This window comes from Protomyctophum parallelum, assembly GCF_964188405.1.
Source record: "Protomyctophum parallelum genome assembly, chromosome: 5".
Classification (NCBI taxonomy): domain Eukaryota; kingdom Metazoa; phylum Chordata; class Actinopteri; order Myctophiformes; family Myctophidae; genus Protomyctophum; species Protomyctophum parallelum.
In genome coordinates, this window is record NC_139702.1 from 21,056,430 (window position 1) to 21,073,357 (window position 16,928).

Here is a 16,928-nt window from a genome sequence, read left to right on the forward strand (position 1 = left end):
AGTGACACCACAATAAAAATATCACCATGGTTTTCTAGCCATATTCAACATTGCTCCCACCTGGCTGAGTTAGAAATTGAAAGCTTCATCTCTAATGTAAGGTCCTAAGTCCATGTGGTCCGTGCAATTTAAAACAAATAAGTTTGCTTGCACTGTTTGATGTCCAGCATTTGCACAGCTGTGATTATTATTCGATATGCAGTCATTATACTCTTATGAACCAGTCAGAGTTACCACTTATCAGTCCTGGGAAGGACATTAACAGCCAACCAAACCACATTAATTTCCTCCTCCTCTTTCGACATCACACACCAATAACCCACTGTGATGTTTAAGTAGTGCAGGTTTCTTGTCACGCTAATTTAATTAAAGCCTGATGCAGCAAGCTGTGGAAAGAGAAAGAGCAAGGCAGCAAGGAGAAAAATAATAGAGAAGAGAGCAGTGAGGAGAGATGCATGGATCACGTGTACTCAGCCTGCGGCGGTCTGCAAGCCCTCCGATCGTGAAAAGGCTTTCCCCTCCTCTTAATGATGATGGGACAGAGCGGGAGAGAACAAATGTCACACTACGCTTGAATGTGCTCTAAGGATTCAGAGGAGATTCTATCACTTTAGGATGGTTATGAAACCCAAATGCTTGGTATCTTGAACATAAGTCCTACGATCATTGTTTTGCCCGTGGGTGTTTCTATTTAATTCGGTGCAATTCATACCACGGTTAGTCACCATAAAACAGCATCTTCTTGGGAAGAACATGGTCTTGAGCTCTCCTATGGAGGCAACTGCGGAGGGAGAGTCACTTTAAAAATAGAAGCAGCCCAGGTATTTAACAAAATAGGCACATAAAAAGGCAGTATCTAATGTACGTGAATCTGTCGGGAACTTGCAGTATGGAACACCCTGTCAGGCATCTTTGCAAATTGATTTAGGTAACAGTAACACTTTGTAACTTTCTTCAGAAATTGTCTGAAAGGTGAGTTATGGTTATGGTTCTGTGTCTGCCCTGGTCTTGTGTGATGTTATTTGTCTGGTAGATCATTTATTTTATCACATTATGCAGCTATAACACCTCAATTTCCCTTTGGGGATTAATAAAGTACGGTATATCATCATCTCAAATTACAATTTTGTGAGACATGTTTTACAGACAACAGGTTGTGAATCACGGTGATAGATGCCAAATCCTTAACTTCAGACAGATACAGTTTGGTGTCATCCAATAGTACAATGGAGAAATTACAAAGTACAAATCAAAATAATTTACATTTCAACACCCGAGGAGGGTGAAGCAGTGTGAACAAGTAGCTAGTTACGATTACACATTTATGTTGAGGATTAATTGTCACACAAATAATTGCGATTAACAATTTCATTTCGTGTTTTTGGCATTTGAAATTGTAACATGAATAGAAATGACATTTTTTTTCAGGCTTCGTAATGAAAAGGTGCACAGGGCAGATATGACAATATAACTGATATATAGCAAGAAATTACTGCCATTTTTATAAATGTTATACTTTAAAAAAGGTAAAATAAATGACATACACACACAAACACACACACACGAAATATCTGATCTACAAACTTAAAAATATCTGATCTACAAGTTTACAAGCTTGTAGATCAGCTATTTCTGCTTTTACTTATGTATGCACATCTTTCAACATGGAAACGATTATGGCGATTATGACGATAATCACAATTGCAATTGCGATTGTCTCAAATAATTGTGATTAGACAATTCTGTAATAATTGTGGCAACCCTACAAGTGGCTGATACAGAGATCAGGCGGTGCCTTCAGTCATGAGGAGAAAACACCAGGGATCAGCAGACCATTAGAGCCCGGGATAGATGGAGGATGCAGGGAATTGGAGGAAGAGAGGCGAGGAGGGGGGTGGAGAACATCACTAATGATTTATAAGAACAGCAGTCCTGCTAATTGGCAGGGAGTCATGACTCATGGGTGGAGGTCCCTGCTTTCTACAGCAATCAGATCTAAAATGGGGAACAAAGTGGTCAGAGTGACAGTGGGAGCGGTTGTGGCGTGACTGAGTGACTGACTAATTGAGCTGTATGGTGTCCTGGCATATAAAACCGATCTGCACTTTGGTTAGACAAATCAGAGCAATGGCACGATTATATTACTTTAATAACTTACTGTTCAACTGGAAACATTAAGGAGTAGCATAGACTGTGTAAGCGTGTAGTCATTTCCTATCTGTACAGTTAGATCAATATTGACAGTGCCATACCAATATAAATAATATATCAAGTGTACTATACAGAAGAATAACAAAATTAAGAATCTAAAAAGGCCTGCTATCGGCTGTGTGGCCACTTGCATCCTACCGAATATAAGTGGCAGTGAAGCCATTGCCATGCTATACGAGTCATAATGGTCTCACTAATGGGGCTAAACCTGTAGGCAACAAGAGTCTGCATATTGTTGTTTGACCTGACTGAACGGCCAACAACACCATCCAAGCCCCACGTGCTTACCTGGGCTGAAAAGAAAATCTTTACAAGATATTAATGCCGAACTGTCATGAAAATTGTCTTCCTAGAGCCTCGTTTACGTTCACTTCACACTCTGATGTCTGACCATACTAAAAACTAAACATAAGTAAAGTGTGTGGGTGAATTATGGTTACGACAGACCTCTCAAAACAAACTAGTCAGACTACTTGACCTCACACATAAAATAGCAGCCAGGAGAATGAAAATAGCGGGACACTGCCAAAGGCACCAAGAACTGCCAGCCAGCAAACTGGTGCTCTGGGAACACACGGGCATCGATCACGAGGATGTCCCACGCTAACATACGTGGATGTACTCGAGAGCGATGCAGGAGCGCAAAGTACCAATGAACTGGCCAGATGTATGGAGAACCGGGATGACTGGAAACGACGATGGAGGGCTCGTCTGAGGACGACCTAGAGAGACACATAGGTCTCACCTAACCTCACGTCGCCAGGCTTTCCACCTCGGAGGTAAGCCTGGTCTGTGTTACAAAAGTGCCGTGTGAACCGGTCTGGAGCGGATGATATTGCTATGTCATGTTGTAGTATTGTTTTGTAGTCATCAGGCAGGAAGAATCATCCGGAACGTCCTTTTCCCTCAAACCGAAAGAATAAAAATAAAAGCTCTCGTAGCCTGCAGCTTTTATTGAGAAAAATCTGTTTGAGGGAAAAGTTAGTTCCGGATGATTGTAGACTACAAAATAATACAATACAACATGACGTAGTGATATCATCCACTCCCGACCGGATCATAAACCCAAAAAGGAATGCTGCCCAGGCTACGACTCACCTAACTGCTGCTCATTATGCTGATCCATTCCAGTAGGCTGGAATGGATCAGAGGACAAGGTTCAGCAACTTGCAATGGGCCTGGTTTTCAAGGTACTAAACGGACCAGTGCCCATGTACGTGTCAAACTACTTCAAAAAAGTGAGTCACACCCATGGACACAACACCAGAGGGAGCTCCACTGATTTCCCAAGATTCAGCAAAATTGTGTGTGTGCGTGCGTGCGTGCGTGCGTGCATATGTGCCGACTTAAGTGTACTTGTCTGGGGAACAAGGATAAGACTTGACAGCCAACTCCAAACACGGTGGGTAAAGGTAAGTGTATAAAATGTCTATGTTCAATGGCAATACTTTTGCATTTGCAAAGTGTCATTTGCTTGTACAGATACTGCCAGACAAGCCTGTATGCTGACTGACTAATTCATCATCCACTATATACATTATAGATATATTTTAGCCACTAAAATATTTTCTACTATCTTTGTATGAAGCCGTTTTAAGCGATTGCGCTGAAACAAGATATGAGGAATACATTCCTCAAATATACAGTCTTGAGACTTTTGCTATGCTGTGGGTTACAACCCACAGCATAGCAAAAGTCTCAACACTGTATAATGCATGACATGTGGCTGGTGTACAAACTGTACATCATTGTTTGACTGAAATAATTTCCACTTTCTGCAAACGGAGAACAAAACCATTATGGGGGAGGACCCCCAGACCCTCAGAATCCAATGTCCAATGTTATGACCCAAAAATAGGGAATTTATAAGCTTGTAGATCTGTCATTTTCCGTGTATGACACCGCCATATGATGAAGCATAAATTAAGCAATAAAAAAAGAGAAAAATTGCAGGCTGTCTGATTTACACCTAGGTTGTAAACCTAGATTCAGCCAGGGCCCCCATTGGGCTGATGGGTTCACAGCAGTTTTCACACTGCAAAAAGTTTTTACCAATATCTTTATTCAAAAGAAGGAAAGTTGTTGGATTGTATTGTAATGCAAGTGTAAATCAGCATGATGATCATAGAATAGAAAACTCCAATGTTGTGCAGGAAGTATAGATTTATTATCTGGTACCATATTGAGTCATACCCTGTCCCCTTCTGCTTTACATCCTCTACACAGTCTGCCCCCAGGAAACCTTGCTGGCAGCACGAGTGCGCACACACACACACACACACGCACACGCAGCTAGGGTGTAGTAATAATAGTCACACAACTAGTGATTTGTCCCCAAGCACTGCGGACATTGACACACAAAGTGGCCCAGCAGCTGAGAGGTGACTCATTTAGTGGAGAGGAGCCAGGAGTCCAGGACACAGGAGGAAATCATTACAACCCTGCTGAATACAGAGTTCAACGGACCTTAAAGGAGCATTAACTGTTTTCCCTAAAGGTTCCTTTTGTTCTAAAAAGAGCCATTCTTGGTGCTTCCCTCTAAGGAGAAAAGTAGACGAAAACTATGCCAGGAAAATGCCTACCACAGCGTAACAGAACTACCAGACCAGACAGCATCACAGTATTGGTCAAGCATTCAGAGTCAGACCTGTACTGTTCTTAATCCTGGTCTCAAAACTGCCTCCACCTGGCCAGCCGGGGCACCTGATGGAGGGGAAAAGGAACTGGTTGGAATAACATGTTCCTTGCACGCACTACATCCAACCGGAAAAACTCCCCTCGGCAGGAGAAAGCGGCTTGGACTCCTCATGCATTGAAGAAAGCATTCCATTGCTCTCCCCAGGTTGGCAGAGGGAGTGTAGCGGCCAGATTTGCATTAGATAATTGGGTAAAGAAAAATGGGTTACAAAAATCGTGGGATAAAATGTACTATAGGGGGATGGCGTAGCGACGCGTTCGGGATGATTTTGGCTTATTTGGGAGCCATCTTCCTGCCTACATGTAGGCTAGTAGGATGCTAGGCTACTTGGCTGCCAGTCTGTAGTTCGTAAATGTGCTTGTCAGTGACGCTGGTGTGTACACCGTCACTGCAGTACACCATCTTCCATCTCTCCTATCTTAGACTTGTCACAACTCTTCTACTCTATGGCTCTGGATCGACGGTGGTATTATTATTATTCACCCTTAGAAAATGGGGGTGCATACTTAGTTTAGACTAGTCATTGGTTAGACATGGGTTAAGGTTAGGTTTAGTTGTGCTGCCCTGTGTGAGGTTAGGGTTAGGGTGAGGTTTTGAGATAGATTGTAGTTGTAGGAATAATGACTGGTCTAACCAATGACTACCGGTAGTCTAAACCAAATACTGTCTAAACTAAGTACTGATCTGATAGCCGCCTCCCCTCCCCTCACGTCAAAACAGTTCTCAATGTTTACATCTTACTTGGCGAGAAGACATGTGGACATATCCTTATGGAACCAGGGAGAGGGGGAAAAACACCACGAGAGTGACGAGTGATCAGTCAAAGTAAATAAATAATCTGTCTGATCTGACCATTATTATTTTGATTACACCGTCATGCTCGTTTGAGGACAGGTAGAGAGCAGAGCATACATGTGTTTGGGAATGTTGCTATTTGTTGTTGTTATTTTGTCAGCTGACACCCAAATCAAAGAAACCATACAGTGTGTATTTAATTATTTGATATCTCCGACAGTCAACGCACTGCGAGGCTGGTGGAACGGACAAGTTAGGGTATCAAGTTTGTTATTTTGTCATCTGACACCCAAACCATACAGTGTTTATTTAATTATTTTATATCTACAATGGTATACATCTACTCTCCACAGTGAGGCTGGAAAATGTAGCCTAGCAGCCTACTAGCCTACTGGTAGGCAGGACATTGGCAACCAGAATAACCCGTTCTGAGCGAAACTCCTCCCTACGCTCTGGCCCTATTCTCTATGGTCTCTATGGACTATGGTCAAAGATGAGTCATTCTAACCATATAATTTTTTTTTCACATCTCATGGTTTTTGCACCAGTAAATTCTCGAATGTGCATTGGTCACTGTAATATGGGGTTTTGCAGTGCGACCCTATACTGTAATATCCCTCTCTATGTAGTTTGGTGTACTGGTCTCTGTTCGTGTGCTGCATTGACATTCTCAGAATTTTGTCAGTTTGTCTTTACTAGAGAGGTGCCCGTTGGGAACTGGCCTACTTGGAACGATGCAAGTTGAAAATGCATGTCCCACCCAGATATTATGTCTGTGTCCCTTTTATGCCCATATATGGAGTTCTTTGTCAGGCATGCCCAAATATTGAGTATATGCAGACGTCAGAATGATGTCAGAACAGGCCAGCTCCATATATAGAGTCGTTATTAAATGTGCTATACAAATAATATTGATTTGATATATGGAACCTGGGCAGGGGCCCTGTCCAGAGCCCGGGCACTCTGGCAGAGACCTTTTTGGGGCGGTTCTGGACAACCGTGGGTCCGACTGACTCGACACCGGCCACTGCACCCCCTGTGGTGGTGTGTAACGCGTGTGTCGAATTTGAAGTCCGTGGGGCGAAGGGTTCTCGAGTTACGTGGATTACACACAGACAGACACTTGATAGACAGATAGACAGATATTGCAATAATATGAGCATTCCAGTAATTGAATGAGCATTTTCAACTGCACCTTCCAAACTTATTTACTGCCTTTCCCATAGCTCAAAATGTAGATATGACTGTAGGCACTGTTCTTATTGAAACACTCAGCGAGTGAGTGAGCTGCAAGTGAGTAGTGTTTTTAAACATGCCACAGTTCATACACCCATTTACTATGTCTCTCAGTAATTCAGAGTTTTACATAAATTTGTCACCGGTCAGTATATTTATCTAAAACAAATAAATGTTATGGTCTCGTAGACAATGATACAATAACCACAGCACAAAAAATAACTAGATAACTAGAAAATAAAATAGAAGATGATTAAAATAATTGGTAACATACCCCAGATGAGTAAAAGGCTTGTTCAGCAATAGAACAAAGACCATATCAATCTTCAATACTTCTGTACCGTTTCCTAACTGTGATAATTGCAATGCATTCTGTCGCACTGCACACTCGCTTCATCACTTTTATGACATTTAATGAGCAATTTCAGAGCCCACCCATCACACACACACAGATGTAATTTTTCTCTCTCTCGTTTTAGAAATTAATCCGGTTCTCCTGCTCTCTTTCCCATTTTTGTTGTGCCGATCATGCTTCTGATCAAATGCTTACAAATATATGTGCAGTGTGGCGATGGACTGTCATAAAACACTTCTACTGCACAGCCTGCTGAGACAGACAGCCACATACCAAATATCTCACCTCTTCGTTTCAACCTCTCTCTCTCATGCATGCGCGCACACAGACAGGTTCCTGCAAAGTCTCTCAACAAGCAAGCATAAAGTGATCTTTCTCTTTGACACAAAAAACAACAACTTCAAATGTATAAAGAACAGAAAATTGCCTGCTAGGTTTAGGGCCTGGAATGATTACAGAGACACAGCACTACTATTATCACCCAACACCTAGGCTGAAAGGAAAAACATCCCAACAGCAGCAGAAGCAATATATTCTTCTAACTGGTAATAAACAGGGCTGGGTATAAACCATGACCGCACTGCAGTAACCTGTACATCACTATAATCTAGTGGTAATCCTCCCTAACCAGACAGATTAACGCTGGATGGCCTGCTGTCTCCAAAGTGTCTTCTAGTGGGATATTTATGAGGTAATCAGCAGGCGCTGCAAAAACGGATCAATAGCCGCTCTACCATGTCTCTCTCTCTGGGTTTCCTCTATTTTTCTGCTGCTCCTTTGCTCCTTTGCTTTCACTCTCTTCTATCTCTCTCTCTCACTCTTTTCTCACTCTCTCTCTTCTCTCGCTCTCTCCTTCCCATAGGGATCCCATCGCCTTGACCTGTATCTTTCCGGCTAAGCACATTGTTTATGGATTTCACAGTGGGTTGTCCATAAGTCTTCCGGTGTGCTAATGTTTTTTTTTCCTCCCTAGAGCTCCCTGTGGACCAAACACAGAACTAGATCACAGAGAACGTTTCCACATTATATTTACCACATTTTGGGACAATTCTTTTGAATGAATCCAGGAAATTGATTTTCTTCAAAAACTGAGGAGAAAGTGCTCATGATGTCTTTGTATAAATCACGTTATGTGTTGTACTGTACACTGGACATTTATAGAATTGACTGACAGCACGATCACCGCCTGCTCCAGTCATTGATGGCAAATGATTGACGTCCAAAATGTTATACTGCCTTTACTGTGACAAGGCCTTATTCTGTTTGTTAGAGAAACAGAAAAGCCCCAACTGAACAGGTACATTAGTCTTTCATTTCTGCCTTGCCTTTCTGTCTCTTGCATTTACATTTTGGGAACTGCTGCAGTGATAAGAGCAGAGCCTTGTAGCCAATCAGAGGTTAAGTATTTGAGCTGCAGTGCACTGATAAATAATGCAGTTAGTATACAGTGGACAGCAGGGATTCAATGGCTACATCAAGGCTGAAGGGGCAAACAGCAGAGAGAGAGAGGTGGTGGTGGTGGTGGGACAGGGTGGGGTGAGAGGTATTGCTGTGTTTTGCACACAGAAACACTATCCGAGACATGTCTGTGGTAATTCTTTGATGTTATTCATTCAGCAGGAACTTTACTAAGTGGCAACTTTCACTATATCATCATCATACTATAATTCACTCAATGCCTATGTCTGAAACTCTGAATGAATGAAACACTGCCGCTGCTCCTCACTGCCTGCACCAATTGCCCTCACTTTTCACACAGGCATTGAACATAATATTATGGAGGTCTTAACGAAGCCCTTTTTCCCATTTAACAACTTATAAATTAATAATTACTTCATTAGTGAATACAAAATTCCCCATCTACTTACATGGGAAACTGTGCAACCTCACACCTCCGCCACCTGCATCACAGGCCACTGTTCTCGGTGTTACCCCACTGTCATGCTTCCTCTGCTACCGCCGCAACACAACAAACAGTGGCCTATACAATTCCGCACCTGCCCCACCACAGAGACTGCCGGACCGGTCGATGCCAAATTTTGCACACACACTCCCTGGATGCCAACGATGAACCTCTGCCCCAAACTTTCCAGAACGGCCTGTTATAGCGCCACCAGGAGGCCGCTTTGTGCAAAACAAGTTTTTGCACAGTACACCTACAGATTTTGTCCAAACATCACGCAAATTGGTACACAGTCTCTCTAGAGCCATTCAACGAAACCGGTCTTTCAGATTTCTCAGACTCCATCCTGATTTACTTTTGTTGCCCTTTTATCCAACCACCAGATGAAGGCAAGCTGCAATGTCCTACATTCCTATCCTGGTGGAGACCTGTGCCCAGAAGGGCACTTTTTCTAGTTAATCTGCTGTTCTCTGCGGAGGCGCGGACTCCCCATATGTTGCTCATGTTGGTTACACTCCCAACGTCAAATTACTGTGTACCGGTACTTTTTTTTAGATCTGTTGGATCATCATATATCGAGAATATACTCCACCACAGCGTCACATTCACTCTCGCTTCCTCCCGATATCATAGCGACAACTTGATATGATAGCCATGTCCTGTGACTCCTGTAGTCCCTCGCGCGTCAAAGCCAAGGACAATGTTACAATAGCGGCTCGCCTACTGCACCGCAAGTCATAAAACACAATTCATACAAAACACAAACATCGCCTCGATTAACTGTCGCATCATTCCAAATCCCTATAGGCCTGTGTAAATACCCGCACACGCCTGCCAGTGTTGTCTGTACTGTGCACACGCCGTCCAGGGCGCTGCTGCCATGTCAAATCCAATTCGCCGTGCCGAATGTGCCGTGCGTGCGTGCCTCAGCCACACAGACGTATTTACTGTTTTGTGAGTCCCAGGAATACACAGACGCCCACCATGGAATTCTCTGCACAATTTTCAGTGAATTCTGTGTGATATGTGAGCTTACCATAATCACAGTAATATTCCATCATTCAAGGGCCTTTGGATAGAAATGAAACAGTCTCCATGCAGTGGAGTGCTGCAGAGGCTGAGTGTCTGTGACCTGTATGACCAACTGATGGTCGCTGACGCTCAATTGATACATCAAGGAAGGCAATTATGTTTCTGCACTGTCAAATAGGTCTACATGTATTCTAAGATAGCATCTTAAATACATTTTATGAAAATGTGTGTTGATTGAAAAGTTTTAATACAAATAGTTCCAATAGCATCTAAATGTAAGGTTGCAAACATGCTTATCGGTGTTGCGAGGATGAGGGGATACCTGGAAAAAGTTCTTCCCCCCAATTGGGGTACCTGGGCCAAAAAAGTTTGGGAACCCCTGATATATACATCGCATTACCCACACTGTACCTAATTTGGTGTTCATATATTAGAACGGGACCTAGTAATTACAATTTAGGCATTTAACAGACACTCTTAATCCAGAGCGGTTTACAGTAAGCAAGAACACAAGGTAGAAATGGTCATCAAGGATCATAAGTAAGCTAAGAATAATCAAATGATATCTTGCAATGGAGAGAATTCCTGGCATGGAAGCTTCAGATAGTGACAGAACACTCAACAGGCATGAACAAGAGAGAGAGACTGATCGAAAGAAAAATGAGCATGGAAGAGAATTAAAAAGCAGGGCACGCAGACCAAGAAATGAAGACAGTCTGAAGGTTAAGTAGCGAGACATTCTAATATAAGTCATTTCATGTATTTCTATGATCCCAGGGTTCTGAAACAAAAATGTAAAACAATCTGCCCGCATGCTTTTATTATATGTTTATGCCTCTGGAGACGATGAGGCCAAACAGCCATGGACAAACAACAAACGGAAGAGTCTCTTCACGTAACAATTACAAAGCTCTACTGAATAGAGATGGGCATGGCACCTTGAGGTTAGGTTCTAACTTCTAATTGAATGTCTGCGATGGTATCAGAATTAAGCCATGAAACAGGATTGTTTAAACTTTAATAGAACATTGTTTGTAGAGTGCACTGCTACGGAACTAAAACAAAGAGAAGAGAACATATTAGGTACTCATTTTAACTTCAGTCGTTGCTAGTTTATTTAAGTATTGATTTAAAGGGTAAGACCACTTTTTTAGAGGTTTCGGTTGTGTAGTTACCTTGCCATGATGTAACTCCAAATGTGGAAAAGAAATCAAAAATAATTGCCCCAGTGATTAGAAATGTATAATTCAAAATATGCTCCTCATTGACTGAAACAGCAAATGAGTGACTGGCTGCTAGAAAGCTTTCATAGCACTACCTCAGAGAGACCGCACACAATCCCAGCCCAAAGAAAAAGAATGCAGAACTTGTAAAAGCCATATTGCATACTTATGATATAATGTTAACCCTAGGACACAATCTATTAAAATGCTGTTTCAGACCGTATGTGACACATCATGGCCATGCCATGATGCAGTGATATTGTTTCACCCAAAAGGTCAACCACTCAGCAATGAAAAGTATGTTTTCATTGCACCTGGTTGGACACCACTAGCGAGCTAAATCTGGCACAGGAAGCAAGCTATTACAAGCTGCACCCCAGGGGCACTTCCAAGGCCCAAAATAGGAAACGCACAGTTGGACAGTACGTGGGGTAATTTGCATTCACAGTGAAAGCAGTCGACTCAAAGCCAGGAAAAAGCGGTGATAGAGGCCATTACATCATCATTCATGAATCTAGCAAAAGTAAAAAAGCATTTATAGCAAACGAGACTAACTGTGAAAAAGAGCAAATTGAGGATAGACAACACAAAAGGCGGTAAAACCAACGCAGATGAATGTTTAAGTAAGTGGTATTAAAAGAGGAGGTAGGGTAAAGAAAGAACCTGAGTGTTGCGGGCAGCAGACATGACAGTGTTTACTCTGTGTTACTGACCGACTACAAGGGTCAATGTGAGTCGACAAGGCAAACAGAGGGATTGAGTCACTCGCCGAGTATATGACATGAACAGGGAGTGCTACTTTTGGTCTACTGTGTATAATCCCGAGTTAAGTTAAATCCTTGAGTGTACAAAATGACAATTTCTATAAAATGAACACATTTTAAAGTGACTAGCCTCTGCTGACTCAAGTTATACTGGTACTAAATTTTGTGAAAGAAACCGAGCATTAAGTAGGCTTCATGTAATCACATTAAGAACATTTGAGTTGTGTCTACTGTCTAGGAGGTGTAGTATAGTGAGAACTTGAAGCACTGCTCTGTTAGTGCACGGGTCCTGTAGTGCACAGAGTCCTAGGGCTAGACGCAAGAGCAGCGTTCTCACCCTCCCACACACCACCAACACAATCAACCCCACGTGTGATCCTACAGTAAGCCCACACTCACGCTCTCTCTCTCTCTCTCCCCCTCCCCCGCACCCCCAACTCACTTTCTCTGGAGATGTGCTCCATCTCCACGAAATACATTTCCCACTCCTAGTTTAGTATTTTACAGCTGATGGCAAAAGTTGTTTTTTGGAAGGTGGGAGGAGGTGGCCTTCAGACACAGGTGACAAAGTACAGTCTGTGTTCAAAATGTTTCCTTGCAGTAAGTTATTGTGCGACTTAAAGCAACATTATTATGCGAGTATGATCATTGGGTTAACTCTGTCAAACCCTCTCATGCTCTGCCATCTCTGTGTGTGTATGTGAGCTTGGGCGTGACAAGTGTTTTCTTCACAACTGCATCTCCATGCAGCAAATCCATCAGTACACAAATCCTCTCCTCAATGAAGAAACATCTTTTTCTCCTTTGACCATTTCTCCTCATTTGCTTAGCCTCACTCCCCGACCCCACCTCAACCCTGCCCATTTTGACAGGATGGAATGGCTTAGGGTTGACGACAGAGTGCACCATCTTGCAATGAATGGTCCAGAAGATTCGCTACTCCACTAAGATACCCATCATGTACCTGTCAAAATACTTCCTTAATGTCAACAAAGTCCACACCCATAACACTAGAGGGAGTTCAACAAACGATATACAACCCAGAGGGGGGGGGGGGTACTACCTGTCAGTGGAGAGTGTTGGCTGATGAATGAATGAATATCAACATCCTAATACATGTACATACTGTCAAAATATGACCTCCCCCCCCCAGCAGCGTAATGCTTCATGATGGTGTCGTCCACAGTAAGTTTTGTATTGCCCTGTGCTACTGCTTTCGTTTGAAATGTACCCATTCTGCATACTGTTAATACATTTTCAATCAATCAATCAGTTCACAACACACATACACATTACACATCCTAGATCATATGCTTGATTCATATATTCTTGTGGGTTGCACAAGTATTCCACCATTGTGCACATAAACATATGAAACAAACCCTCAAATATACACTTAAACACAGTCACAGTCAAACTGGTAACTCTTCTCAGACTAGAAAGTCTGATTAGAAGCAACATCTCCCGCTGCTCTGGGATCTGAGCTTCTGGAACAGAGCGGAACGCAAACGCCAGTTGAGGGGCTGGGTGATTTTACTTTTATGTGATGCAATGCACTCTGACACTTTGTGCAATCACACAGCGGAACACATTTGCATTTATTTTCAGAACACACTTGAATGGTGTGTGGTTAGGTAGGTGAAGGTGACAATCACAGGTATGACAGCTTATCTGAAAATATCTCCTGCAACAAAAACTCTGCGCATCTGGTATACAAAGCATTTGTGTGTGTGTGTCTTGCGTGCGTGCGTGCGTGCATGTGTGTGTAAGGGGCAGAAAGAGACTGTTACATGGGAACTCACTCACCCTGGGTTGCCAGTTCTCATATTGCTTCTGCAGATTGGCCCCAATGGTCTCCAGGGCTTTCTGCGGGCTCATTGACAGAGGGTCTGGCAAGCAAACACACAGAGGCAGTGTGTGAGCACACTTACAGTATATCCAGGTGTCACACCATGCCACAAACACTTTATTCAACACAGTAACCTAAAAATAAAAATAAGGCAAATACGAATTCCTCAAACAATATCATTTATACCTCATGATGACTCAACATGAAAGAAAAACTAATCAAGCCCCATAAATACAGAACCAACTTGATAGCAGTGTGAATAAAAACAGCTGTCAGCATGACCAGGCATTTCTTTATGAATCTGCCATTTTCTCATCAAATCAGACAAGGTGTTTGGAACGGAAGTGAAAACTGCACCACAGGTTGAAATAATGATGAGTTTGTCAATATGGCATAAAAAGCTGCAGGATATAGATTGAGGGGATATCAAATTATGCCCAGCAGGCAGGCAGAGAATAACATATTGACAAAATTGCAGGAGATATTGATATACTTTTTGCAGGGACAATTAAAGCATTGTTATTATAGTGATGATGAATGAAGCTTCAACAAGAAAGTGTAAATCAGCATGATGAGTCCATTTGCAAGGCTTCAATACGATACTCAATGTGCATATGAATTAGTAGCATTTTGGAATTAAGCCAGTTAACATATTAGTGTGGTTATGTCATTCTAATTTAAAACAATCTGTGGCTACAAAGCTATCTGAATTATCTGAACTATGAGCCTGCAAGTAAAGAGGGAAAAACTAGAGACGGATGTGTTAAACAGGACAACAACTGTGGTCACATGAATAGTTTCTAACTGGTCATTGTCTCTACTTCTGTTTCACACGGTCTGGGTCTGGTATAGTCTGGTGACCACCGGAGAGACGGGTGACAGCCGGAATGTAGACGGCACCCGGGTGAGCAGTATGGGTTAGCGCCCCAGCCTGTGTCCTCCGTGAGGAGGAAGCCCAACAACCCTCGGTGAGGCCTTTGGGAGGGCCATGCAAGCAGCAAGCGGAACCGCAGCACTATGACCCTGCGGAACCATTGCCCACCACTCCTGAATGAACTGTCTGGTGCTGGGACTCTGGTGCAACGCACAGGTCCTCGCTCTACTCCTGGTGAGAGCAGGAGTGGACCTGGTGAGACGTAGGAGGAGCCCGGACAGGAGACAACCCACAGAGCGTAGTCCCTCCATTTGCCAGAAGTGTACCTCCCAGCCCTGGCAGAGTAGTTCTGGAGTAGTTCCAACGGATTGTGTGCCCCTGGTTTTTCCCTAGTGGGACTGATTGAGGGTAGCTACTGGGACGTAAGTCGGGACTTGATCACTCCCGGCTGGGTCGCCTGAGTGAGGGGTATGATGTTGCGAGACCCGAAACCCCGTTGACCTCAGGATACATCACTGAGGATACGTCCCAGGTGCATCCATGCGATGTTTTTTGTTATTATGTTATGGTTTAGCTATTGAAAAATAGCAGATCTACAAGCTCATAGCGCGCCACCGAGTGGCGCACTACGAGCTGGTAGGTCTGCTATTTTTGAAAAATCAAAGAACGACTGACATAGAAACATAGCTTTTTCAGAAAACTGTCAGGATGTAGAAGACATGTTTAGAATCTGATCTCAGGTCAAAATGGGTTAAACAGGGCAGCTCATGACCGGCTGGTTACCAAATTGTTACGCAGCATTAATCAGAAGGACCTGCAAGCGTGCTTTCAGACAGTGAAATGGACAAAATGTCACCTCCGATTGCAGCACTGCTGAACATATCGTAAAATGTCACCTCCGATTGCAGCACTGCTGAACATATCGTAAAGTGGGAAAAGGAATGATCAGCAGATGTCAAAGATGACAACTTCCCCAGAAGCTTTAAACTAGTCCAATGCTCCAGTTGATGGTTATATTTTAGATCCTCTGTTGGAAGTTTGCATAGTGATCAGTCAGCATCAATAGAAGTCTCACTCTACATGCTGATAACTGTCGACACTGAACCATTTCGGTGCCACGGATAGCGGCATATGCATGTAACATATTCACTCACCTATCCAGCACTCCAGCCGGGCACAGGGGGATGTCTTGACCACATCAGGAGGGTCTACTCCCACGTTGAGACACAAGACCAGGGCTACGCTCACCGTCTTCATCTGAGAAAACAGGGGGAATAACAGTCAACAGATCTAAAAGTATAAGCACCGTACTTCCGTCTTCAACTGGTATTGTATTACCGAAAGGCTGAGTGCTGTCAGAACACACAGAATTAACACTATTGTGAAGGACTACTACAGAAATATTGCATTGGTTAAAGGCACACATGAAACAAATACAACTATAAAAGTGTCTGGTGTGCATGCACTAAAACATACATAGACCTTGCCCTTTGGTGCAACCCCAGTGCAGGGGTTGAACTTGACACTAAGGTCTCAGAGGCACTTGCCCATCGGGGGCAAGTACAGGTCATGTTCCACTTGCCCAAAGGTAATGCCCACTTGCCCAAAAAGTAAATTGCCCATTATAAAAATGACTTTAATGAACGGTGTAAATCAAGTGTCTGCCTACTTGCTGCAGCATGACAATGCTGTCAAACCATGGCCCAGGAATTGTGCTGACGACAAACTGTTAAACTGTTCAACTCCGACTGCTTCACTGTGGAGCAACCGTGAGAAAGATGTACTGAACAGCTCCTAGATATGAATGTTTGTGACGGCTGGAATATGAAGCAAAAGAGAATCATGCTCCTTCCTCTGACGAGGTCTGACAGGTCTAGCGTTGTGCTGTTGTGCACAGTAGGGTTGTGCTGATTGACGATGACATGGTGATGACGATGGAGCCTGGCCGATATGGGATTTCTGAGACCGTTAAGGATTTCTGGCGTGAT

The 16,928-nt window shown here is 43.1% G+C and overlaps 1 protein-coding gene across 3 annotated transcripts in view; it reads right to left on the bottom strand.

Annotated features, from left to right (window-relative positions):
* rptor (regulatory associated protein of MTOR, complex 1) overlaps window positions 1-16,928 on the bottom strand; it is a 167,186-nt gene that overhangs the window by 120,199 nt on the left and 30,059 nt on the right. For all 3 annotated transcript variants that reach the window (XM_083765717.1, XM_083765716.1, XM_083765715.1), the window contains exons 3-4: window positions 16,095-16,197; window positions 14,024-14,106 (exon numbers count right to left, since the gene is read on the bottom strand). In XM_083765717.1, coding sequence (XP_083621843.1) covers window positions 14,024-14,106; window positions 16,095-16,197 — 186 coding nt within the window. The remainder of the gene's footprint in view (window positions 1-14,023; window positions 14,107-16,094; window positions 16,198-16,928) is intronic.